This window comes from Cervus elaphus, chromosome 15 (assembly GCF_910594005.1).
Source record: "Cervus elaphus chromosome 15, mCerEla1.1, whole genome shotgun sequence".
NCBI classification, from domain to species: domain Eukaryota; kingdom Metazoa; phylum Chordata; class Mammalia; order Artiodactyla; family Cervidae; genus Cervus; species Cervus elaphus.
This window is the reverse complement of record NC_057829.1, coordinates 91,931,467-91,956,569: the sequence shown is the minus strand read 5'-3', so window position 1 is coordinate 91,956,569 and position 25,103 is coordinate 91,931,467. Positions and strand designations below refer to the sequence as shown.

The following is a 25,103-nucleotide window of genomic DNA, read 5'->3' as shown; positions in this document are numbered from 1 at the left end:
CTTTTATTTCTGTCCAGATTCTATCCATAATAAACAATGGTCAGGTGTCCTAGCTTCCTAGCTGTAGTTTTGGTTTTTTTTTTAACTTTAGGAAATCTTCATTTTCTTCTAGGGGATATCATGCTCAGACATTCTTATTTTCTACATGAAGACAGAGTCGGTGCTTTTCAGACCCGACTGTGTATCACGGTCAGCTACACCATGTGAAACAGGCCATGAACTCTGCCCCCAGGTGGATACTCCAGAAATCGAGGGGCGGGGGGCGTCCTTGGAGTGACAGGACACTGCAAGGACACGGGCTTGTCCCTTCCCCTGCCTGCCAGGGCCGGGCCGGGCCGGGCCGGCCCCGCCTCCCGGGGCCCTCGCTGCTCGGAGGGCTTCCGCCGCTGGAGGCTGGGCTCGCTGACACCGTAAGTCCAGACCCTCAGTCAGCCTGTTTCCAGAGACGAGTACTGGGGGGCTTCTGCCCCGGGCGCTGGGCCGTTCAGAAGGGCTTTCTCAGCTGCTCTGCCCATGTCTGTCTCTGCAGAAGCAGGCAACCAAGCCAATTCGGGATAATTACAGGGAGGCCCTCGTCTACACGTCAGTTGTGCCATGAATTCTTAAAGTCTCACGTGACCACCACCCCCCCCACCAGGCCCGCGCCCTGGCTCTGCTGAGCCGGTCATTACCTAAGAGCCGCTATGGGCAGATCTGTCTGCAGGAGACTAGTTAGTCTTTACTTGGTTGCCTCTAATTGGAGAGGAGTGTTTCAATTTGTTTTAAAGTGCTTTCCTGCTCTCTCTATTCACAGGAGCCTCCGTCGATCCTGGTGACCAGCGAGGACAGTGCGGCCAAAGGCACGAGGCCCGTGGCATCCACCCCGGTGCCGGGATCCCCCTGGTAAGACACCCCGAGCCTGGGGGCTGGGGAGACAGCCCTCTGACCCAGGCTGGTCTCCCCCAGAGAGAAATGCATGCCCTGTGGGTAATGCTGTTTTACACAAAGCAATTTGCAGCTCCTGGCGGGTAGAGTTCCACACCGTTGTCACCATCTGCCAAAAGAAAAATAGCACTTAAGTGATAAGTTATCCTGCTCCAATACATTTGCAAATATGCAGTAAAGTAGGAAGGCCATGGCGTATTGATCTGAGAAAGGCCGTGTCTGGAGAGACGGCGGCACGCCTTGCACTTCAAAGGCCTTTCCGTGGACTCCAGGAGAAGCGTAACCGAGGAGCTGTTAATTAAAGACGTGCCCGCTCTCTGTGGCTGCCCTGTGAGGATTCCCGTTCTCTGAGCCTCTGCACTCAAAGCGCCCTCCACGAGGGAGCCTCCGACTCTGGCTTTCAAAAATGTCCTTTTATAATGGAATAATTTAGAAGCAGAAAAAAAAGGTTATTATAGTAAAATTAGTTTTAAAGCCTGCAGATTAGACTGCAGGATACGGTTGGGAGGAACAGCTAATTTAGAAAAAAGGAACAGAGCCACTTAACGTGCCATCGAGGTAGGAACGGCAGCCGACCGCGGTCCCTGGGTGTGGCGTCTGCCCTGTCTGATGTCCTGAGTGGATCCCAGCATCTGTCCTGCCCTGGCCCCCCGCGTACCGCGGGAAACCCTGCTCTCTGCTGGACAGACGGGGCCCCGCCCCTTCTCTGCTCAGCGGTTGGTGTCACGGGCACCCAAGGGCCTCCCACCCTTCAGCTCTAGTGCTTGGTGAGCCGGGGATGCCTCACAGGTCCAGGGCCCCCGACAGTGACGCCTAACAACGCAGTGTTTCCGGTGCCGAGAGAGTCCTGCCGTTCAAGTCGGGTCTGACGCCAGCTCCTGGGTTAGCACAGACCCCACGGGCTGAGGCCCGAGTCCCAGCCCCCTGCGCCTGTACGTCTCCCCAGCTGATTGCAAGTCCTGGGTTCCCACAACCTCCCTTCAGGTTTGAAACTTTGCTAGGGCGACTCACAGGACTTAGGAGAGCAAGTCACTTGTGATGAATTCTGTCTTACACAGAGCACAGTCCAGGGACAGCCGGATGGCAGAGAGGCACGGGCGGGCTGCGGGGCAGGGGTCTCCGGGCCCCACGCCCTCCTGGGGCTGCCACCCCCCAGGACATCAGCGAGGGCAGCACACTGCGGCCCTCTGAACCCAGAGGAAGCTCCCCGAATGCTTTGTTACTAGGCCTGTCCTCCCCTGGAGGGTGGGCGTGGGGCCAGAAAGCCAGCCCTCTGATCACGGGGCAGGTCTTTCTGGGACCAGCCCCCACCCTCCATGGTCACGCATGGAGGCGCATCAGTCACCCTGTCGTCAGCCTGAACTCACGTGAGGTCGGGATGCTCCTTATGAGTAAGAAAGATGCCCCCGTCGCTCAGCTGATTCCAAGGGTTTTAGGAGCTTGGTGCCGGGAACTGAATGGGGGAAGGAACCGATTCAAACTATTACTTTGTTTGTGATGCCACAGATGCTGTCCGGGGTCTTCTAGAACCAAACTCGCTCGTGTGTGTTTCTAAGGCACACGCACTTAACTGAAAATCATATGAGCGGTTGCGGTCAATTCAGCGAGGCGTGTGACCCTGTCCCTGAGTACTCGATGCTGCCCCAGGGGTTATAATTGTGTAGGAGACCTGGCCTTGAACCCTAGAGACCTCTAACTGTGGAGGCTGCAGTTTCAACCTCTCGGTAATGCTGTGTTCCAGGGCAGAATGCTCCGTGGGATCCTGGGGTCACGGCGTCCTCAGGGGCCGCTCCCGCACGCCGCGGGTCCTCGGTCTGGAGGAATCGCTGATCAGCCCTCCAGCCTGAGTGGCGGCCGTGCAGGGCACTGTCCTCTCTCGGGGAAGGGGGCGGCAGGGTTGCAGGAGGCACCACGCCTGGAGCTTTCCGAGGGGGCAGCTGAACCTGGGCATTTTTCTCACTTCTGATCCCCTCTTTCCGAGCCTCCCTGACCCAGTGCCACCTGAGCGAGGCTGCCTGGCCTCCCCGAGCATTCCAGGGTGAAGCATACCGGCGTTCAAACACCCCCACACCTGGGAGATTGGGTCTGCGTGCTCCCTGAAAAGTGCAGAAGGGACCAGGAGCTTGTGGGGTGGGGGTCCAGGGGTGCGGGGGCAGCGCCAGCCTTAGCTTCTTCTGTGGCCTCCCCCTTCCCAATGGGGGCGGCTGCATGCGGCGTGGTCTGACGTGTGCTTAACCTGAGTGTGGCACCCATGGAAACTCGGGGACAGCACACCCCAGGATGACGGCGGTCGGCCTCCGGGAAGGGCTCCTCTGGCCTGGGGGCCGCGCCTGCTGCACCCACTGAGCTCAGACCACCCACCGCCCCCTGTCCCCGGGCTGGGCCAGTCGTCAGCCCAAGCCCCGGGGCACCCAGGTTCTCAGGAAGCAAAGAGGTCCTCCAGGGGTGGGGGAGGCCAGGCCGCCAGTCCCTCCTCGTGTGTCCCTGCCGGCCACTCTCCCACAGGCCAGGGCGCTCACGGTTCCCCACGCGTGTGAGAGCTCACCCAGACGAAGAACGCGTGGGCGCCTGCTGCCGTCAGCCCTCAGAGAAGCAGGGACCCGTGGTGGGGTGTCCTCCTGGCATGAGGCAGGGAGACGGGGGCAGGGGACTGGGTCTGTGAGATGTGAGCCCAAGGACCCCACAGGCCCCCGGGTGCTGTCGGAAGCTGGGGTGACCCGAGGCGTGGGCAGGGCTGCCCAGGAGCCGTGACGCGTGCGCCACGTCAGCGTCCGCTTGCCACGGCCACGTGCTGAGCACCTCTCACGTCTCAGATCTGCCTGTTCTCCCCTGGACGGGCGGCCTCTCCGCGGAGGCCCCCGCTGGCCCAGCCCCAGGCCTGCTCCTGCAGGGCCCTCCGCCCTGGCCCTCATTAGGCCGGGCAGGGGAGCCGGTGCTCGGGGGTCCCTGCGGTGAGAAGCCCCTGCTGTGTGGAAGCTGGACTCTGATGGATGTGACCGCGGAGTAGGTGGCACCGTGACTGTCTGAGAAGGCAAGTGCCCCTGGACAGCCCGGCCCGTGGTCCAGATGGAGTTGCCCCGAAGGTGTTTGCTTCACTTCCTGCCCACGGGAGGCTTAATCTCACATCAGAGCTCGCTGAGAACCCCAGAAGCTCCGTGCAGAATGAGGCCACAACCAGATACGCATTTCTGAGCATAAACCACCATTTCCCAGGAGGAGGAGGGGACAGCTGTTTCCACCCTCTTTCCCCTGAATCTTCGTGTCTGTGGGCCCCATTGCCTCACCCGACCTGCCCCGTGGAGCTGGAGCTGTTCAGACCTCCCAGGTCAGCCCCTTCCCGGGGACAAAGGTGGGCAGGAGGGGGAAGGGGGCAGAGAACAGAGGACACAGAGGTGCTGCCTTCTGGGTTCAGAGGCCTCAGCCCTGCCGCTGTGACCCAGGGCACACGGGGTCCACCCTGCAGGCGGGACTCTGCTCCTGGGACAGCGCCCTCGGGGACAAGGGACCCGGGTGTGTCTTCCTGTGTGCGGGAGGGGCCAGAGGCACGGAGCCCTCCCTTGCTGGGCTGAGCTGGACGCTTGGAGAGAGAAGTGGAAATATCTTCCCTCTTGCAGAGCCGTGAACGCTGGAGTGTGCTATATGAAGGCGATGGGGGGATTATTTTGTACAGTAAGCCAGCAGTCCCCATTTCCACTTGCTAAAACGGGTCTTCGTGCACTCGGGCTGCTAAATGTGGATGTTTTGTACCAGACTTAACTAACTCTGGCATGCTAATTGTACCCTCTGGGATTTGGGGACAGTTAAAGAGGAGAGGGAACATGGCAGCCATCCAGAAATTATACATTGTGATTAAGCCAGAGGAATGTATATGTATTGCTTAAAGTGTGCATAAACGACACATGAAATTAATTCTGCATCGTGCAGCTGGCTCGGTCCGGTGGAGACCAAGCGTGACCAGTGGACAGATTTCTCCCAGGGAGTCACGTTTGTTTACCTGCTGCCAGCTCGTCCCTTCAGTCCCACGGGCGTCCCTGCGGCACGGGAAGGGGGCTCTTTGCATTCTGGATGTGGGCGTGCGTGTGACTACTTGTCACTCCCGTCTCCGAGGTAATAATCCCCCATTAAGTCTCTAATTGGCTCCGCTCGCCCGTCACTGGAGAGGCTGCCTGGTGGTGGCTGTGGGGGTTGGGGCTGCTCCCCGCACGGCGGTCCAGGCGCTGGGTCTCTCCGAGAGGAGGGTGTGGAATGATGATCCGTCTACGCAGCTCCCGGTGCTGACGGAATCAGCGCGTCCTGCGGGCAGCCCACCTACAGCATGGACCCGTCCCGCATCTGGGGAGAAGCAAGTCAATTCCGGTCGACGTGAAGCTTCTTTCTTAACAGCCGGGCTTGGAGCCAGAGTGGAAGGAGCCCAGGTGCTCAGTGGGATGATGACCTGAATCTGACTGGGGCCTCCCATCAGGGGGACCATTTGGAGTCCACGTATCTTTGCGTCTGAGTGTATCCCCTTCTCGGGAAGGATAGCCGCGCAGGTGTGCGGCCTGCCCTCAGCCAGCGTCCAGGGAGGTGACGGCTGTCAGCAGCTACCAGGGCTTGAGGCTGAAACCCCTCCACTCTTTGCCCACCAGGAGCACGGCTCAGGGCCCCCCCACCCCACCAGGGGCTGCAACAGCTTCACTCACCTGCTTCCAGCTGCTTCTTATTCCCCAGGTGCCCCTGCTCACATGTCAACCAGAACCTTCTCAGGCCCTGCAGACCCCCGGCTCTGGGACCCCAGGACACCTCCCAGAGCCAGTGGGAAGGCTGGGGTTGGCTGAGGCTAGCCTCACATAGCATTTGAGGTGCTGGCTGGGGGCTACCTCTGCACCCCTTCTGCGCCAAAGGGTGCATGGCCCCCTCCCTGCCTCTGTAACCAAGGCTGCTGGCTCCTCGGTAATTCTGGCTGAAGTGTCCCGTCCCCTGGGTGTGGATGCACACGCCCCAGACTTTCCCATGTGGGCAGATCCTTGTTGACCCACTTTCTCAGGGAACTCATCACTTGCTGTTAGAAACTCTTGGAAGTTTAGACTCTACTCCGTCTTTCCTCCCCTTTAGGGTCTGTCCTGAGTCAGGGTCCCCAGAAGTGCACTTTGGACAGCGCTCCCAGTGCCTAGAGTTACTGAGGAGTGGTTTCAAGGCAGAGGAAGGTGGGGTGGGGAGGGGAAGGGGGAGTAGCGCTGTGCTAAGAGGTTGTGGTCTCAGCAGGAGGCCAGTCACCTCACCGTGGATTTGCCCCATGCCCTGACCCCAGCGGGCTGCTAGGGGAGGCAATCCCAGGGCGGCGTGATCTCCAGGTGCAGTAGTGACCTGCTGAGCACAGCTACCCAGAGCCCAGGACGGACTAGCTCAGGGGCCGGGGACGGTGTGCCTGCCCGTAAGGTGATCCATACGGAAGGACGTTGACGTGACCATGCCTGGGGTTCTGGACCAAACTGGAAAATTAACAGAAAAGAACAGAAGATAGAATAAACGTTAGAAGGGACTTAAGAAATCATCTGGGACTAGACCTACATTCACCAATCTGCTTTTATAAATGAGGATGCTGAGTCCACAGCAGTGAGTCCACTGCTTGAGGTGCTGAGATGCACAGAGGCAGAGCCATCCTGAAAGGCAGGGCTCCACGGCCCTGGTCTCCTAAGTGCCCCCGGTCACTCTAGAGGAGGGAACAGACCAGTCAGCCATGGGGCTGAGACCACTGGGGGTGGGGCGGCGATGCCCAGATCACTGGTGTGCATGTGTGTGTGTGCACACGTGTGTGTGCATGTGTGTGTGAATGCACAACTGTATATGCTTGTGTGTGAATGCATGTGTGTGCACACAAGAGTGTATTCAGGTGTGTAAATGCATGTGTGTGTGCACACATGTGAGGGTGTGCACGTGCATTTATGCACAAGTGTGTATGTATGTGTGTGTGAATGTGTGTGCACACACAAGTATGTACGCATGTGTGAATGCATGTGTATACATGTGTGCACACACAAGTGTATATGCATGTGTGTCAATGCATGTGTGTGGATGTACACATATGAGTGTGTGCATGTGCATTTATGCACAAGTGAGTATGCATGTGTGTGTGAATGCATGTGTGTGCATGCACACATGTGCGAGTGTGTGTGTGTGCGTGTGTGGGTGGAGGGGTGCTGGGCACAGGATGACTTTCTGCCAGAAGAGCCATACCTGTCAGGTGTGTCCGCTGTAGAGGTTCATTGTCCCGCAGGTGTCGTCAGGAGTCCCAGGGGTCACACAGCAGCTCTTAAATTTTTAAGTAGATAGGGATGCAGGGAATCAAAGATACATCTAGACTTTCCCACTCAGGCCAAGTGCAGTAAAACATAGGGAAAAGATATCATCCCGACTGTCACAAACTAAGCTACTTGCTGCCAGGAGCTTTGGTCTTGGAGCTATTTTTCCAGCTGCAGCTTGGTCAAAGAAGGCTTTGGAAGCTTGTGTGTGGGCAGGTGACCAGCCATCTGCATGCTCCAGACAAGCCTGATGGATTTCCTCCATGTGGGAGGGTGCCCAGGACTGGTCTTCACCCTCTACACTGTTGTGGGTCTGCTGGCTTCTTACTTGACATCGCCTGCATTCTGATGTAGCTGAAGCTGCAAACAGCCTACATTCACACCAGGCAAACCTCCCCCCACCCCACCCCGTGGTCCCCAGATAACCCAGGTGGGCTACTTGTGGTGCTAAGAACATGTGCCGAGTGTTGCCGGAAGCACAGCCCCCAGACCCAGCAGGAGGGACTTCGTCACCCTCCGGAGTGTCTGAGAGGGAAGGGGCTGTGCTCCCTGCAGGGTTTATGGTCCCTGCTGGCCCAGAATTCTGTGCAAGAACTCACGCAGTGGCAGAATTGTACATAATGTACAGAATAGCATAATTACCTGCAGCTTTGTACACAGTTAAAAGCTTCTTAAGCCAGGCAACTTCCTCCAGGCTGCAAGAGGTCGCTTGTCCCCTGTCCAGGCCCGCTTGGGGGCAGCGGGCAGACTCGTCCATCGGGCAGGGACCTTGTCCAGCTTGCCAGTCCTGCCCCTCAGGTCTAGCCCTTGTTTGCCTAGATGACGGTCTATCCCGTCATCTAGTCTCTAGTAAAGGCTGATCCTCATGTTTGCCTCAATTTTCCCACAGTGATGGACATGTTAGAATAACACAACTGTCCATTGCAGGCCCCACCTCACAGATGATGGAATGGAAATCACTGAGGGTGAGGGCAGCTCTCAAGGTCACCTGAAGGTCAAGGGCATGCCTAGAGCTGGAGGGTGCATCCACTGAGAAAGCAGGTCATGGCCTTCTACCTGGATGACCAGGCCAGTAGGGGCCAATACAGTGTGGGGGTCTAGGTCACTGCTGGCCAGATGCAGACCCTGATGCTGGCACCCAGGATGAGGAGGGGTCAAGGGTGAGGTCTATTGGTCATCAACCTGTGGAAACTCACATATCACAGCTCTGGAGGTCAGAATCCAACCCATGTCCCACGGGGCTGAATCCAGGTGTGGAGGAGGCGACTGGTTCCCTCCCGAGGCTCAGGGGAGACTCTGCTCGAGACTCTCTAGCTTCTAGAGGCATCGGCATCCACAGCCCCTTCCTCCAACATCAAGGCCAGAGTGGAGCATCCTCTGGTCTGTCTCCACCCACCGCCCCCCGTGTGTGTCTGTCTGTCTGTCTTCTGCTTCCATCCTCCCATCCCCTTCTGTGACTCTGACTCCCCAGCCTCCCTCTTCCTCTTATGAGGACTCTTCTGATGACACTGATCTGCCTGGACAGTCCAGCCTCCTCCCTCCATCTCAAGACAGGAACTTAATCACACCTGAAAGGTCTCTTTTGCCCTGTAAGGTAATATTCATAGGTTCTTGGGAGTGGGATGTAGACCTCTTTGGGGTCTTTATTTGGCTCACCACTCCCATGAACCTGGCCTGGCTGTGGAGTAAATCAGACAGACCATCTAAAGGTCATTTCTATGAAAGGACCTGGTCTGCAGAATTTCAAAACAGGAGGCTCAGCCCCTGAGCCGAGCCTTCTGTCTGGCCCATGGGAAGTGGCCGGCTGGTCTGAGCACAGAGGCTCAAGGGTGGGAGTGATTTTCTCTGTGGGAAGCAGATTGGTATGTGCTGCCTGGATCCAGAGAAAGGGCAGATGACCAGGTGTGTCTGATGGTAAGGTAGGAGCTGGTGGTTGGGAGGCCAGGCAGTGCCCAGGAGTGTCCCCAATCCCTCAAGAAATCAATGACCAGAAGGTTTCAGTCCACGAGAATTAGTCCTGCTCATTCCTGCAGCTTCTGAGGGGCCTGGGGAGAGTCCTGGTGCTTCCAGGGCCCTCAGAAGTCACTGTAGGAAGCTGAGATCCCGGGAGGGGAGAGGCCTAGTCGAAGAGGAACCTTCTGGAAGGCCCAGACCAGAGGCAGGACCGAGCTCATTTCTCTGCACTATCACGAGACTGGTCACAGGACACAGCCTGAGGCCACTCCGGTGACCTTGACCGGCCGTGTTGTTGGGACGCACTGAGGCCAGGTCTGAATTCCTTGTGCGTTCCCACGTTGCAGACTCACTCCGTGGGAAGGGAGCTCTTCTTTTCCTTTGTTTTTCTTTTCTTCACTATTTTTCCTTTGCAATCTTTCCTTCTCTCTGATAACCTTTCACAGAGATGAGGTCTTAAAATTGCGTATTATTCCTTTTGGAGACTTTAGTTTCCTACATGTGAAAATGAAAAGCTAATTCTTTGCTCTTCTGAGAACAAAGCAGGATGCCAGGGCTGAGGTTGCTAATTCCAGCAGCCGGTTTGCTGGCTCTCAGCTGGGCAGGGATGGGCTGTGGCCTCCGTGTGGCTCCATGGACCCAGCTGCTCAGTCAGTGTCCAATCGGGGAAGTTTACCGGGAACCAAGGTCTGTGTTACCTGGTCCTTGGACCCAGAGCCAGAGTGGGAATCCAACTGAAAGGAGAGCTGGCCTTCGGGAAGAGCTCAGACCTCCTGGGACCCAGTTAAGCCGCTCACTTCTCTGAACTTTGCTGTCCTTACCAGTGAAAGGAAGGTCAGGCTGCTGTCTGCCTGTGAATCAAATGAGAGAATGTATGAGAAACATCTGAGAATTACCCTGAAAAGCCAGACATTGCTATTATTATTCATACTTTGTGAAAATATTACTTTTGTGAATGTGTGGATTTCAGCCCCAAAGGGCTTTTTGGGTTTGTGTGCACGCCTACACTAACCTGTCTGCAAATGCAGGAAGCACGAGTCTCGGGTTTGATCCTTGGGTCAGGAAATTCCCCTGGAGGAGGGCATGGCGACCCACTCCTCTTCTTGCCTGGAGAATTCCATGGACAGAGGAGCCTGGCGGGCTACAGGCCATGGGATCGCAGAGAATCAGACATGACTGATCGACTTAGGACACACACTATGGTCTTTTGATGCTTGCCTTTGAGGGAGACTAAGAGAGGTTTCTCGATTTGCACAGGTGTGTGGTCTGGACAGGAGATGACCGAGTTTTCTTCTTCAACCCGACGATGCAGTTGTCCGTCTGGGAGAAGCCGATGGACTTGAGGAACCGCGGGGACCTCAACAGGATCATCGAAGACCCTCCCCACAAGCGCAAGCTGGAGGCAGCAGCAAGTAACTAAGAGACGGGGGGCCCTGGGCACCCACTTTTAGGGGAGTCTAGGCTATACATTCCCTGAGTGTGAGAGGAAAGCACAATTCTCCTGGTTATGCTGGCAGTTGATTTCGAAGGACCTGTGTTCCCTGTTTCAGAATTTAGTCATTAAGTTTTTATGGCACTTTCTGCAGAAACATTGATCCTTCCACGGGATCGGCTCTGGCTTTTTCTTTGCATCACATAAAGTTACAAACCCAGAGAAGGTTATCCTTCAGCCACTGGGAGCTTCCTTTCCAGTTCAGATATTAGCCTACATTTAACTTTTTCTTACTTTTAAAAAGTTGTTTTCTATTATCAAATTAATGGGTATTGGTTAAGCATTTTAGAAAATGCAAAGCAGTCTCACCATGTAAACTCATCCGTGGTGATCACTTTGATGTACTAGTTTTGTTGCTGGCCAAAATCTTGGCCTTCTCTGCCCACCGAAGCCAAGTGAAAAATACAGAGAGAGAGAGAGTTTGGAGGAAATACAAAGATGGCTTTAATTCTCAACTGGCTGAGAGGGGAAAACAGCACGCTCACGCCTCCAGAACTGTTTCCCGCTCCAGGGGGAATCTTGTTGTTCAGTCTCTCAGTCGTGTCCAATTCTTTGTGACCCCATGGACTGTAGCATTCCAGGCTTCCCTGTCTTTCAATATCTCCTGAAGTTTGCTCAAACTCATGTCCACTGAGTTGATGATGCCATCACCCATCTCATCCTCTGTCGTCCCCTTCTCCTTCTGCTCTCAATCTTTCCCAGCATCAGTCTTTTCCAATGAGTCAGCCCTTTGCATCATGAGGAGTCTAGGGCCTTATATAAGATGAGGGCTCACAGTCAGGAGTCAGTGATGAGGAACAAAGCTGTTAGGATCTTGATTTCTTCCTCTTGCATTGTTTCAAAGAGAGTCACAGGCTGGTGTCAGCAACCCAGCAATTGAGTCTGTCAGTTCCCTGGCTCTGCAGCCTGCTTTCTGATATGTAACTACAAGGGGAAGGGTGTTGTGAAGGCAAACCCCAGATACAGGATGTATTTAGCCTAGAGTCAAAGGAAATAGGTGTGAAGTGTAGCTCCTGCAGGGTTAAGGGGCAGAAAAGCAAACTTAGTTATAGACTTGCAGAGTTAAACGCAGTTAAAGTAAAAAAAAAAAAAAAAAAAAAAACAAAAAAAAAAACTAGAATGTTCTGGCCTACTCACTTTTCTCTTTATCTTCTTTATTCTCAGGAAAAGTCAAAGTCTTTAAGTCCTGTCCCAACTCTTTGAAACCCCATGAACTGTGGCCTGTCAGGCTCCTCTATCCATGAAATTCTCCAGGCCAGAATTCTGGAATAGGTAGCCATTCTCTTCTCCAGGGGACCTTCCCGACCCAAGGTCGAGCCCAGGTCTCCCACATTGCAGCTGGATTCTTTAGTCTGAGTCACAAGGGAAGTTAAAGAAAAAAAAAAACTCATTCCTTTTTTTTTTAACTTTTTACTGCAACAGTTTCTTTGCTTTTTTCCCCCATCATTTCATTTTTGCTCCAGATGTTGTATGAATGCCCCTTGAGACTACATGTCATAATTGGTAACACGGAACCTTCTCCATCATGCACCCATTCCAGATCTTTGTAGGAAGTCCATCCACTCTGTTTGAAGGGTGCTTGAATTCACCTGAAGTGCATGTGGAGAAGGGAAAAGATCCTTCCCAGCTGCAGAGGAATCCAATGCGTGACAGAGAGATAGCTGTTCACAAGTTGCCCCAGCAAATCTCGTTTTCCCGAGTCAGAGCAGAACACTTTCATGCGTTCAGAAAGGATCCCTCCAATTAGGTCTTACACATTTTTTATCAGCTGTGTTGGGAAAGGTGCAGGCCCTGAGCACGTGGGTTGAAATAGTCTTGGCTTCACTGAGATCTTGAGATCAGGGTTTTCCCTGACTGACCCACAGAGCTTGGTTGAAAGGCCAGGAAATGGAATCTTGACCCTTGGAATGAGTGTTTGCTTTAGCTTTGGAGTGGTTTACTAGGCTTGCAGTATTTTTGAGTCCATCTCAAGTGATGCTAACACAGATAACAGAGATCAGCCTATACTTTTAGCTGGATCCAGAAGCATTTGAATGGAACTTTAGGAGAAAGAGTCTTAAAAGCTTCCTCAACATTTTGATCAGTGCTAAGGGACATGGGCAGATTGCTCTTGCAAAGCTGGTAGCAGTCTGCTAAGATGGAGTGATTGATGCCGATAACACTGGCAACTGAAAAAGTACCCCCCACCTAAAAGTTGAGAGTTAAGTCTTATTCAGCAGAAATTTTTAGGACTTCAAGCCGAGGAGACAGCATCTCAAGTGACCTTGAGAGGCGTGTTCTGAGCAGGCCAGGGAGGAGCCAGGTTACATAGATGTTTTACAGTGAAGGTCAGGTAGTCTGAACACCGAAAGAGTGTTGTTAACTGCTCCTCAGCTTGTCTGGGTTTTCACACCCTGAGTCCCCCTGGGGCTTACTGTGGGGAGCGGCTGTAGGCTGACGGCTGCTACGTCCTGGGTGTTCTCGTGGGTACTCTCCTTCCCGAGTGCCCTCGGGCTCCCCGGCTCACACTGGAGGGCTGCCGTCACTGGTGACTGTGGCATCCGTGTTTACTGGTGTGGCAGGGAGTGTTCTCACTACATTCTCCTCCCTCCAGAGCATCAGCTCGAGTCAGCTGATTCTGAGAAAGGAATGTTCTAGGTGCACACCTCAGTTTTTAACACTGTTCTCAGGGACAGTGAGAACTGGGCGCGTGATTTTGCTTCCTCCTTTGACTGAGGCATCCATTATCTAAAAAGATGCTTTGCGTGCTGAATGAAGGCTTGAACCAAAACCCCTCACACACAGACACCCGGCTTCCAACATCCTCACTCTGGAACAGGAGAGACCGTCACCTCCTGTGGGGTGGTGTCCCGAGAACTGCCAACCCCTGGAGGACATTCAGGTGCAGTTTGTCACAATGATACTTATTTGCAAACATGTAGAAGCAAACAATATAGGCAGTCCCCTCGCTCCTTTCTGCTGCTTGCATTCTCAGAGATAATTGGGTGCTATTTCTTTTTTTTTCTCCCAAGGTCTGGCAGGGATGAGAAAGGATGGAGCTCATTAGCAGTCAGGACACAGTTGTTCACCTGTTTTTCTGCTCTGGACCAAGTCGAGCCAGGGCTACGAGAGCAGAGAAGGGTGAGCAGGGTCCTCCCCCACCCCGAGCCCTCTGCCCTTTGCAGGCTTCTGAGGTGGAGGACAGTGTTAGAAGATTAACAAGCATGTTAGAAAAGTGAAGAGTTTACTTGAGCAAAAATCGATTCTGATCCCGAAGCCCCAAACCGGAAGAGTCTGGAGCCTGGGAAGGCTGGCCTGGTGCAGGCGCAGAGGCAGAGGAGGGCAATCAGCTACCAGGCTCCAGGGAGGCCCACCTCCTCCCCAGCTGGTCCAGCTCAGCGTCCCCACTGACCAGTAACCCTGAGGCTTTTACTGGCTCAGACGTCTGTCCAATGGCCTCCTTGTATAATTAATTACAACAAGGACCTGAATTATCTGGGTCATAGATCAGGGCTCCATTTCACTCTGCTGGCCTGAATCTCATTTTGCACTTAAAAAGGTGGAGAATGGAGCCTTAAATCTAACAAACACAACGGGAATACCCGATCCTTGTAGACTTAACACATCAAGGCATTTTGTCTGCCACCATTGTAATGGTGGCCCCTGAACCACTCTATCCAGATAGGTGTGTGATTATAAACTTACAAGCAGCTACAAAATGAGCTTTAACCTTACTTACTCTTATTAAAAGAGGAAGAGCTGCCTTAAGCAGTCTTAAAGTCTTTAACCTGAATCTTAAAGACATGCAAATAACCTCAGTTCTCAACTTCCGGTTGCAGAGCAAGAATTGACATTTAAATGGATAGCTTCTAATTTCCTAAGATCCACTCACTGAAATTATTCTGTTTGCAGCAAAACAGGACAGGGAGTATTTCTGGAAGACTAATTAGTAATGAGCAGACAGAGTTGATGACCTCAGGCCACGAGCAAGGTGAATTTTTCCCTGGCTGGTCACTTGTCATGACTCATCTAACGTTCTGACCCTAATTATTTTAAGAATCAGCTCTCGGGAAGATTGTTCTTGGTATAGAATTTTGTTTTTCACATTGTGTTGGAGTATGAGTCATTATAGAAATGAATATGTAAAACCTGTTTCTTGTCTGAAATGGAACCATTAAGCATTCTGATTGATATTCATTATTTTTCAAGAGGCAAATAGAATTTGACAAAATATCTGCCACATTTAGGGTGTCCCTGGTGGTTCAACTGGTGAAGAATCCACCTGCAATGCGGGAGACCTGGGTTCGATCCCTGGGTTGGGAAGATCCCCTGGAGAAGGGAACGGCTACCCACTCCAGCATTCTGGCCTGGAGAATTCCATGGACTGCATAGTCCACGGGATCACAAAGAGTCAGACATGACTGAGTGACTTTCACTTTCACACCTTCACTTTCTGCCACATTTAACTGCAGTGGGTTTGGAGGGGTGTGTGTGTGTGTGTGTGTGTGTATTTTGTGTGTGTACTAGGAATATCAGCATGGAAGGAGGAGTCAATATTGTCAGGCAACTATGGGAAAAGTGTGCAGAACTGCCAGAAGGGCTAAGCCCTTCAACAGATAAACAAAGGGTCCCCTTTTCTCCATTCTGTTTTCCTTGCTGAGAGGTTTAGCTGAAGGCCTGAATTATTTCCTAATCTTCCTATAGTGCATCCAGACTTTTACGGCTCTAGCAGACAGGCTGTTAGTTGGGAATAACGCCTGTTGAACTGTGAAGTGAGAAGTAGAAGCCTTCACCCCACGTCCACTCCATGTCCTGACATTCGGGGCTGCTACAGGCTCTTCCTGGGTGAGGAGGCCTCACTCACGTTTGTTTCCCCACCAGCTTCAGCATTTCTCAAATCTCTTAGAGGCTCAGTTCTGCCAACTGTGTTTACGTGCAGCACCAAAGACCTCTCTTCAGGGCAATGGGGAGTGCAGACTGAAGTGAAATGAAAAGTCGTGAGTTACGTTTTATTTGGGGACCTCACTGAGGACTGCAGCCAGGGAGAGAGCCTCTCAGATCACTCTGAGGAGCTGCTCCGAAAGGTGTTGACTTAAAAAAAAAAAAAGTGCAATGTGAGAGTTGTGAGTCAAGTGTTATTTGAGGTGAAATGAAGACTGCAGCCTGGGAGACAGCATCTTGGACAGCTCTGAGAGACAGCTCCGAAGAGTCAGGGGGCAGGTCAGTGTAAACAAGGTTTTGGTGAAGGGGGAGTGCATGCAAATCAAGCACATATTTTTGCAGAGATTTCTACTAGCCTCATGAGGGTTACTGCTAGTCCCAAGGAGCAGTCATCACCATGAAGGATTTAGTGCTTTTATAGGTATGAGGAGATACAAGACCCGGGCTCATAAAATCAGCCCCTGAAAATATCTAACCACCTGAAAACCTGTCCTGCCAGTTTCTCCGAAGCATGAGGGCCTTGCTCCTGCTCTTCACGCTGAGCTCCTGATTTAACCCTTGGAGAGGCGGACGGCAGGTGCCAGTCTGTGGGTGGCCGAGGTAAGGGAGGAGCCCGGGTATACGGGGGTTCTTGCTGAGAAAAAAATTTTAATTGAATCCAAAAGATTACAGCTAATCTCAAAAAAACAGACATCTCAAGTAAACGGTGTTAGTGCTTTTCTGTGTGCGGGAAGGTGCTGGGGTCGGGCCCACTGACATCACTCCTGAGACGTGCACGTTCATGGTCTAGGGCCAGTGTCCTGCTTTTCTCCTTCCTGAAGTCCCCTCAAGGCTCAGCGTCAGGGCTGTGACTGATGGCCTCTTAGCAGGCAGCGTTCTTTGTTCCCTGAAATGGCAGGTGACCTCTTTAGGTTCACAGTAGAAATGTTCCGGCCTTCTGGCCCCTGCTGCCTCATCACCGACCCCATTCAGGATGGGATCCTGTCCCTTCTGCCGGGGGCTTGGTGCAGGCTGGGAGGGTGTACCAGAGGGTGGTCAGATAAGATTTCTGTGAGTCTGTCCTCTAGGGTGGGGAGGCAGACAGGGCGGAGGACGACCTCTCAGCCTCTCTCCCCTTCTATCTACTGTGGGCACCTCCCAGTGGCTAAGTAGGACAGGATGCTGGTGTGGGGTGGGGCGGGGGGCCTGCCTAGGCCGAAGGGGAAGAGCGCCCTGGGGGGACGGGACTTCTTTGTTCCTCCAAGCCTGCCACCGCCCCAGGAGCTGGGCATCATCCCTATCGGCCCCCTCTTGCTGCTGTAACAGACGATCACAAGTTTGGTAGATAAACCAACACGAACTTGCTGCTTTCCAGTCCTGGAGGTCAGAAGCCCAACTGAAGTCTCACTGGTGGGTCTGAGCTGTTTCTTTCTGGGGGATCTAGGGCAGAACTCACTTCCTGTGTCTTCCAACTCCAAGAATCATCTGGTTTCTGCGGCCCCGGGGCTGGTTAGGAGCCTTCACCCCTGCCATGCAACCTAAGACATTCACAGTGGCTCAGCTGGTGAAGAACCCATCTGCAATGTGGGAGACCTGGGTTTGATCCCTGAGTTGTGAAGATCTGCTGGAGAAGGGATAGGCTACCCACTGCAGTATTCTTGGGCTTCCCTTGTGACTCAGCTGGTAAAGAATCCACCTGCTATGTGAGAGACCTGGGTTTGATCCCTGGTGTGGGAAGATCCCCTGGAGAAGGGAAAGGCTACCCACTCCAGTACTGTGGCCTGCAGAATCCTGTGGAATGTATGGTCACAAAGAGTTGTACACGACTGAGCGACTTTCACTTTCACTTTCTTTTCCAGGGTTTGGGTGTGGACATCTTTGGAGGCCATTGGTTTGCAATCCTCTGTCTTTATACCTATTTTGACAGTAGAGGGAATTAAAGAAAGCAGATCAATTGGCCTGCTCAAGGTCACATTTCTATTGAGTGGGGGACCAGGGATTTGCACCCTGGAGGCTCTGACTCCAGATCCAAGGAGGGCCAACACGGCCAGATGTCTAATGCGCCTTAGATAAAAAGGGGCTTCTGGAAAGCATTTTGCTTCCTGCTTGACACAGAAAAGTTGCGTGCAGGGAACCAGGCACTTCCACCCTGCTTTGTCCCGACCTGTGATAGACCTGGCAGGATGTCACTTGGCTTCAATTGCTCTGTAAACATTTCAGCCGTTTATATTCAAGGCAGATGTACACTGATGATGACTTTCATTTCACAAAGAAGGGCATGAAACCATGCCTGTGAGTAAACACAGCTGTGACCTGTGAAAGGGTCGCTTTCCTGAGCGCTGTTTGCTTAGCAACAATGCATCGCTCTCACGTCACAGGGGGCCAGGTGGCTGATGCTCGGCAAGACCTGGGACCGCTGACAATGCAGATGCTGGGTGTTCCCCAGAGTCAAGGAAGAGCATCACCGCTCATCCATAAGGACTCTGGTGGGTGAGAAGGGCTCGTCCCACGCAGGTCACCTGGCCCCTCTTTGGGAGGAACCCCGGCCATCACCTGCCCCATGCTCCATCCACACCCTGGCACAAACTGGTGGCCCCGCCTGTGCCTTCTCTGTGCAAAGAATGAGCCAGACTTCTTGTTTGGTTAACACCAAACAGGATTGTCAGATTGGCACCCGCTCTGATCAGTCCTTGTAGCAGGACCTGGCGTAAAGCAGGTAAGTGTAGACAGGTCATCCCTGCAGAGAATCCCTCACTGACAGAATTTACCAGGTACCCTGTGATGCAAAGATGCGCACAATAAAGGACAGAAATGGTGTGGACCTGACAGAAGCAGAAGATGTTAAGAAGAGGTGGCAAGAATACACAGAAGAACTATACAAAAATGATCCTCACGACTCAGATAATAACGATGGTGAGATCACTCACCTAGAGCCAGACATCCTGGAGTATGAAGTCAAGTGGGCCTTAGGAAGCAACACTATGAACAAAGCTAGTGGAGGTGATGGAATTCCAGCTGAGCTATTTCAAATCCTAAAAGATGATGCTGTGGAAGTACTGCACTCAATACACCAGTAAATTTGGAAAACTCAGCAGTGGCCACAGGACTGGAAAAGGTCTGTTTTCATTCCAATGCCAAATAAAGGCAATGCCAAAGAATGCTCAAACTACCACACAATTGTACTCATCTCACACGCTAGCAAAGTAATACTCAAAATTCTCCAAGCCAGCCTTCAATAGTACGTGAACCATGAACTTCCAGTTGTTCAAGCTGGATCTAGAAAAGGTAGAGGAACCAGAGACCAAATTGCCAACATCGGTTGGATCATTGAAAAAGCAAAAGAGTTTCAGAAAAGCATCTACTTCTGCTTTATTGACTATGCCAAAGCTTTTGACTGTATGGATCACAACAAACTGTGGAAAGTTCTGAAAGAGATGGAAATACCAGACCACCTGACCTGCCTCCTGAGAAATCTGTATTTCTCAGTTAGAACTGGACATGGAACAACAGACTGGTTCCAAATCAGGAAAGGAGTACGTCAAGACTGTATATTGTCAGCCTGCTTATTTAACTCATATGCAGAGTACATCGTGAGAAATGCTGGACTGGATGAAGCACAAGCTGGAATCAAGATTGCTGGGAGAAATATCAATAACCTCAGATATGCAGATGACACCATCCTTATGGCAGGAATGAAGAAGAACTAAAGAGCCTCTTGATGAAAGCTAACGAGAAAAGTGAAAAAGTTGGCTTAAAACTCAACATTCAGAAAACTAAGATCATGGCATCTGATCCCATTACTTCACGGCAAATAGATGGGGAAACAATGGAAACAGTGACAGACTTTATTTTCTTAGGCTCCAAAATCACTACAGATGGTGATTGCAGCCATGAAATTAAAAGACGCTTGTTCCTTGGCAGAAAAGTTGTGACCAATGTAGGCAGCAGAAACATTACTTTGCCAACAAAGGTCCATCTACTCAAAGCTATGGTTTTTCTAGTAGTCATGTATGGATGGAGAGAAGGCAATGGCAACCCACTCCAGTACTCTTGCCTGGAAACTCCCATGGACGGAGGAACCTGCAGTCCATGGGCTCATTAAGAGTCAGACACGACTGAGCAACTTCACTTTCATTTTTCACTTTCATGCACTGGAGAAGGAAATGGCAACCCACTCCAGTGTTCTTGCCTGGAGAACCCCAAGGATGGGGGAGCCTGGTGGGCTACTGTCTATTGGGTCGCACAAAGTCAGACATGACTGAAGCGACTTAGCAGCAGCAGCAACAGCATGTATGGTTGTGAGCGTTGGACTGTAAAGAAAGCTGAGTGTTGAAGCACTGGTGCTTTTGAACTGTGGTGTTGGAGAAGACTCTTGAGAATCCCTTGGACTGAAAGGAGATCCAACCAGTTCACCCTAAAGGAAATCAGTCCTGAATATTCACTGGAAGGACTGATGCTGAAGCTGAAACTCTAATACTTTGGCCACCTGATGCGAAGAACTGACTCCTTGGAAAAGACCCTGATGCTGGGAAGGATTGAAGGTGGGAGGAGAAGGGGAGGACAGAGGATGAGATGGTTGGATGGCATCACCAACTCGATGGACATGAGTTTGAGTAAACTCCGGGAATTGGTGATGGACAGGGAGGCCTGGGGTGCTGCAGTCCATGAGGTTTCAAAGAGTCGGACACGACTGAGCAACTGAACTGAACTGAACTGTGATGGGAAGGAAGGTTCCGGAGCCCGCGTGCAGCCACATCTGTGATGATGCTGTGTAAGCTCTCACCTTCAGTTTGCTGGGTGAGCAGGGCCAAGGCTTGTTCAGGTTTCTAGATGCCCCTGAATCAGTACCGATAAAGGGGTTATGTCCTGTCTCTGCCTTCGAGGCCCAGGACATAGGAGAGACCAGAATAGTGCTTTTCAAAGCAGTTTCCCTCAGAAACTAGTGCTTCCCACTTCCCTGCCCACCTGGGCCTGCGTGAGGGCAGCCGTTGTAAGGGGATGGAAGACATGCTTCTCGCAGCCTGAGAAGACCTCTGACTACCTGCCTCAACTTCCCTGTACACTCAGCACCTTTTAAAAAATGGACGTGCCCTTCCTTGTCCGTTAAATGCACAAGGCAATGTATTGTGAAGGCAGGTAGATCTTTGTGGGTATGCATATTTTTAATAGAACGGCTGAGGAGTTGACCTGCTGCACTTCCACTTCTCATCACTATGGGTATCTTTTCGGCAACCCCTCATATTCTGAGGGCTTCCCAGGTGGCACCAGTGGTGAAGAATCCTCCTGCAATGGAAGAGAGCCACGTTCACTCCCTGGGTTGAGAAGATCCCTGGAGGAGGGCATGGCAACCCACTCCAGTACCCTTGCCTGGAGAATCCAACGGACAGAGGAGCCTGGTGGGCTGCAGCCCCTGGGGTTGCAGAGTCAGACACAAGTGAAGCCACTTAGCACGTGTGCACACACGTGTTCTGAGCCCCTCCCTTCGCATCCCTCCCCACCTTGACTAGACTCTGACATCTCCACCAGGTCTTTCCAGCTGGTGGACTTCCAGGTCATTGGTTTTTCATGCCCACACAGGATACTGATAAGAATACCTTCGTTCACATATATTTATCTCAGGAGCATTTATGAGTACTTTCATTGCATAAATTCATATTATTGGAATTACCAGATCGAAAGGTACATGCATTTTACATTGTGACAGATATTGCTAAATCTTCCTCCAAAAAGATGGACCAGTTCACACGCCCGCTAATAGATTCTGCTACTCTCATGAGCACTGTGGATCATCCAACCTTAAGCTTTTAAAACCATTCATTGTGTCCATTGGCATTTCTGTAATTATGAGAGAAATTGAACATTTCGACTGGTTGATTGGCCATTTGTTTTGTTGTGTATTCTTATGAAGAGTGTGTTGTCTCTCTCATTGAATTATGTGATGGGGGGGACACAGAGGTGTGTGTGGGGAGAGAGTGTGGGTGAGACGGAGCGAGCCCCTCCCCTCCTGTTAGCTTTGCTCTCACGAGGGTCTTTCTCTAGACTGCTGGTTCTCAACAGGGCTGGGGAATGGGGCGCTCTGTCCCCTGGAGGACTTTGGGTGATTTCTGGAGACTTGTGGTTGTCAGTACTGGCAGGGGTACCAGGCATCCGGGGATAGAGACCAGGAATGCCACTCAGCCCCTAAGGTGTGCAGGACGCCCTGTCCTCCAGCCCACGTGTCCCTGGTGCCAGGGCCTGGGGGGCCCTGCTCTGGGCTTGGGATCCCTCCGAGGGAGTCTCCTGGGTCCCCTGACTGTGCTGCGCTGGGCAGCGCAGGGTCTGGCATGGACAGGCTGTTGGTGGGAAGAGGCCGCCAGAACCCAGAGGCTGGGTGGACCGGGCTCGCTGGGCACCTCTAGGGCGTGACTCACATCTCTTCTCATCTTGCCTCAGCCCTGCACCATGCCCTGAGAGCCAGCCGGAGAATGGACGGGGCCGGAGCTGGAGGCATTGTTGGGGTTGCAGACAGTGCGCATGGACACCTGTCGGGTTTTATGAAAAGAAAAGCAGTGGAGGGCTTCTCCGCCAAGGATATTCATACTTTCCCCATAAACGTCACGTTCATTATGAGCTCGTTACAGAGCCTCCCCAGGAAGGATGTGGGTTCGAGCCTCACGGTGCGGGCTGCGGTGGCCCAGCCCTGCCCCTGGGCCCGCTGGGGACGTGCTTCCGAGAAAGTGGCTTCCAGGGACGACAGACACAGAATGAAAAGCAGGCGAGCAGACAGTTGTGATGCCAGGAGCGTCTGGGCATCGTTCAGCCTGTCAGGACCGAAATAATAACGCTCTGGAACCATCTTTATACTCATTTTTCCTCTTTCCTTTTGGAGACAAATATGAAACACCCAAGCACCTTTTTACTTTTTCATTCCGAAAGCTCATCAAACATTTACAGGGCCAGCCTCTTCAGGGTGTAAGGAAGGGACCTGACTTCAAAATCAATCTGGCTCTTAGAAAGGAGACAAGTAGGCAGCAGCGGTCTGCGGCCGTGTGCAGAGAACCTGGGTCCTTCACTGCAGGAGTCAAAGGGGGAGCCTGGGTCTGTGGTTCAAGCACAGGGGCGCGGAGGCAGCTTGGACAGAAGGGCCGGTCCAGGCCCGCGTCCTGCAAGGGGTGGGGTCAACTGGACACACCCCCTCACCCACCCTTCTGGAGGGTCTGGCAGTCTCTCCATGGCCATCAGCTAGAGATGACTTTTCTGTGCACAAAAGCAGCACAGATTTCTCTCCTGCTGAAATATAGAAGGAGTACACCCGCTAGTATAGTTATAGGACAGAGGTCCCTCTTTAAGGGAAACCTGCTAGTATAGTTATTATAGTTATAGGACGGAGGTCCATCTTTAAGGGAAACCCGCTAGTATAGTTATATAGTTACAGGACGGAGGTCCATCTTTAAGGGAAACCCGCTAGTATAGTTATATAGTTATAGGACGGAGGTCCATTTTTAAGAGAAACCCGCTAGTATAGTCATTATAGTTATAGGACGGAGGTCCCTCTTTAAGGGAAACCTGCTAGTATAGTTACAGGATTGAGGTCCAGCTTTAAGAGAAACCCACTAGTATAGTTAAAAGACTGAGGTCCATCATTAAGGGAAATCTGTTTTCCTAATTTCAAGCTGAGTCTGCTGGAAGTGGTGCCTCCCAGTGGCTTGCCAAAGCCATGAGCTCCGTATTGACCGTGCGAACCTGACTTTCTTTCAGCCGAGCCCAGTGATGGATCGAGTTCTGAAGATGGCAGGGAAGACCCGGATGTGAAAACCAAGAGGAATCGGTAGGTGGCCACATCCTTCCCTGTGCGTCTTTCCTTGAGAAAGGAAAGGATCATTTTGACTCTGTTGACTGAGCCGGGAATGGGTCCAACCCCAAACAAGAGGGTGGGGGTCCCAGCCACTCTGGGGGCCCCACATCTGCAGTGGATGGTGCCTCCTTCCCCACCCTCCCTGGGGCCATGCTCAGCCCTGGCCTTGCTCCCAGGGCCCCGAGGAGTGGACGGAGCCATCAAGGTCCTGCGTGGGGCTGGGTGAGGGGTGGGCTGGGGGTCCTGCAGCTCTGGGTCAGAGGTCCGGCTCTGTGGCTGGCTGGCATCGTGACTTTGGGCAAAGTAACTCCACCAGGTCTCCATTCAGTAACGCCATTCAGGTTGATTCTCAACTCAAATCAGACGTGTCATCAGTGAGGCAGCTGACGCCTGGGTGAGGACGGATGGCTTGCAGTGGCTCCCGGAGAACATGTTCTCCACCCAAGTTTTCCTGTTACGACCTGTTGCAGGCACAGCACAGAAGGGAGGAAGTCAGCCTCCCTTCAAGCCAGGGGCAGCTGTTCCTGCTTTGGCCATCCTGGAAGACCAGTCTGTGGCCCTTCCCTACTCACTTCCAGGCAAAGGAGTAAAATTCGAGGTCTATGAGTCTGAGTTTCTGGAAAGGCAGGTGGATGAAAGGCACGGGGCAGGGAGGATGAGGGAGGTTGAAAGGGACCCACAAGACCACTTCCTGAGCAGATGTGGTGCCGATGACCGCAGAATGGTCTGCGTCCCGCCCAGTGGCACACCCAGTCCTGTTCCGGGGGTCCAGGCACCTGCTCCTGTCAGGGGACACCCCAGGCCAGCGGCAGGAGTCCCAGAGCAGCTGTCAGGGAGTTTGACTGTGTATCTTCTCTTTTAAAACGTGCCCTGGGTGAGGTTGGGCTTTTGCAACAACATACGTGTACAGCAGTGAAGGGAAACGCAGTCTCGACCTGGAAGCGATGCCCTTTCTCTCCTCTTCTGTCCTTGCCCTGTGGTTTCCTGGGGAAGGACAGTGGGAGAGGGAGGCAGAGAGGACGCCCCTGTCGGGGAGGAGGGCTGGCAGCAGGGTTCAGGGGTCAGGGGTCAGGGGTCAGGGCTGGACTCTCTGATGGCTGCCACAAACCTATGCAACCGGGGCTTCCCTGGCGACTCAGTGGAGAGAAACTGCCTGTCAAGCAGAGACAGACATGGGTTCAGTCCCTGGATTGGGAAGATCCCCTGGAGAAGGAAGTGGCAACCCGCCCCAGTATTCTTGCCTGGAGAATCCCCCTGGACAGAGGAGCCTTGCGGGCTACAGTCCATGGGGTTGCAGAGTTGGACACGACTGGGTGGCTAAATAACAAAGGGCCCCTGTCCCTTTTGTTGCACTGTCTTTGGCCTTCCCCACTAGCACCCCTCACAAATGATTTTGCTGACCAGGTGCAGGCTTATGGTCACTTTAACCGATGCCAAGCAGACGCCACAGCAGTTTCTGAGAACAGTCCAGGGCAGGGTAAGCAGTGTCCTCCCCCAGTCCTGGGGGCAGTCTGGGTGGGAGGCAGGGCCTCCTTCTCCAGCTGACAGAGATCAGGGGCTGCAGCTTGGCCGGTCTCTCTGCGGCGCTGGGGCAAGGCTGACCCCACTCACCCCACAGGCCTCTGTGTTCTTGGGCCCCCAAATCCTGTCCTTACACAGTCACTTTTGGGGTGACAGAGGCCACAGAGGATGGACGCCAAGCACCTTCTCTGGCGTCAAG

At 52.9% G+C, this 25,103-nt stretch overlaps 1 protein-coding gene across 1 annotated transcript in view; it reads left to right on the top strand.

The window, feature by feature from the left end:
* Positions 1-25,103, top strand: part of TCERG1L (transcription elongation regulator 1 like) — a 194,239-nt gene that overhangs the window by 131,355 nt on the left and 37,781 nt on the right. The window contains exons 6-8 of the mRNA XM_043926019.1: positions 794-882; positions 10,416-10,570; positions 23,287-23,356. Of these exons, the coding sequence (XP_043781954.1) occupies positions 794-882; positions 10,416-10,570; positions 23,287-23,356 (314 nt within the window). The remainder of the gene's footprint in view (positions 1-793; positions 883-10,415; positions 10,571-23,286; positions 23,357-25,103) is intronic.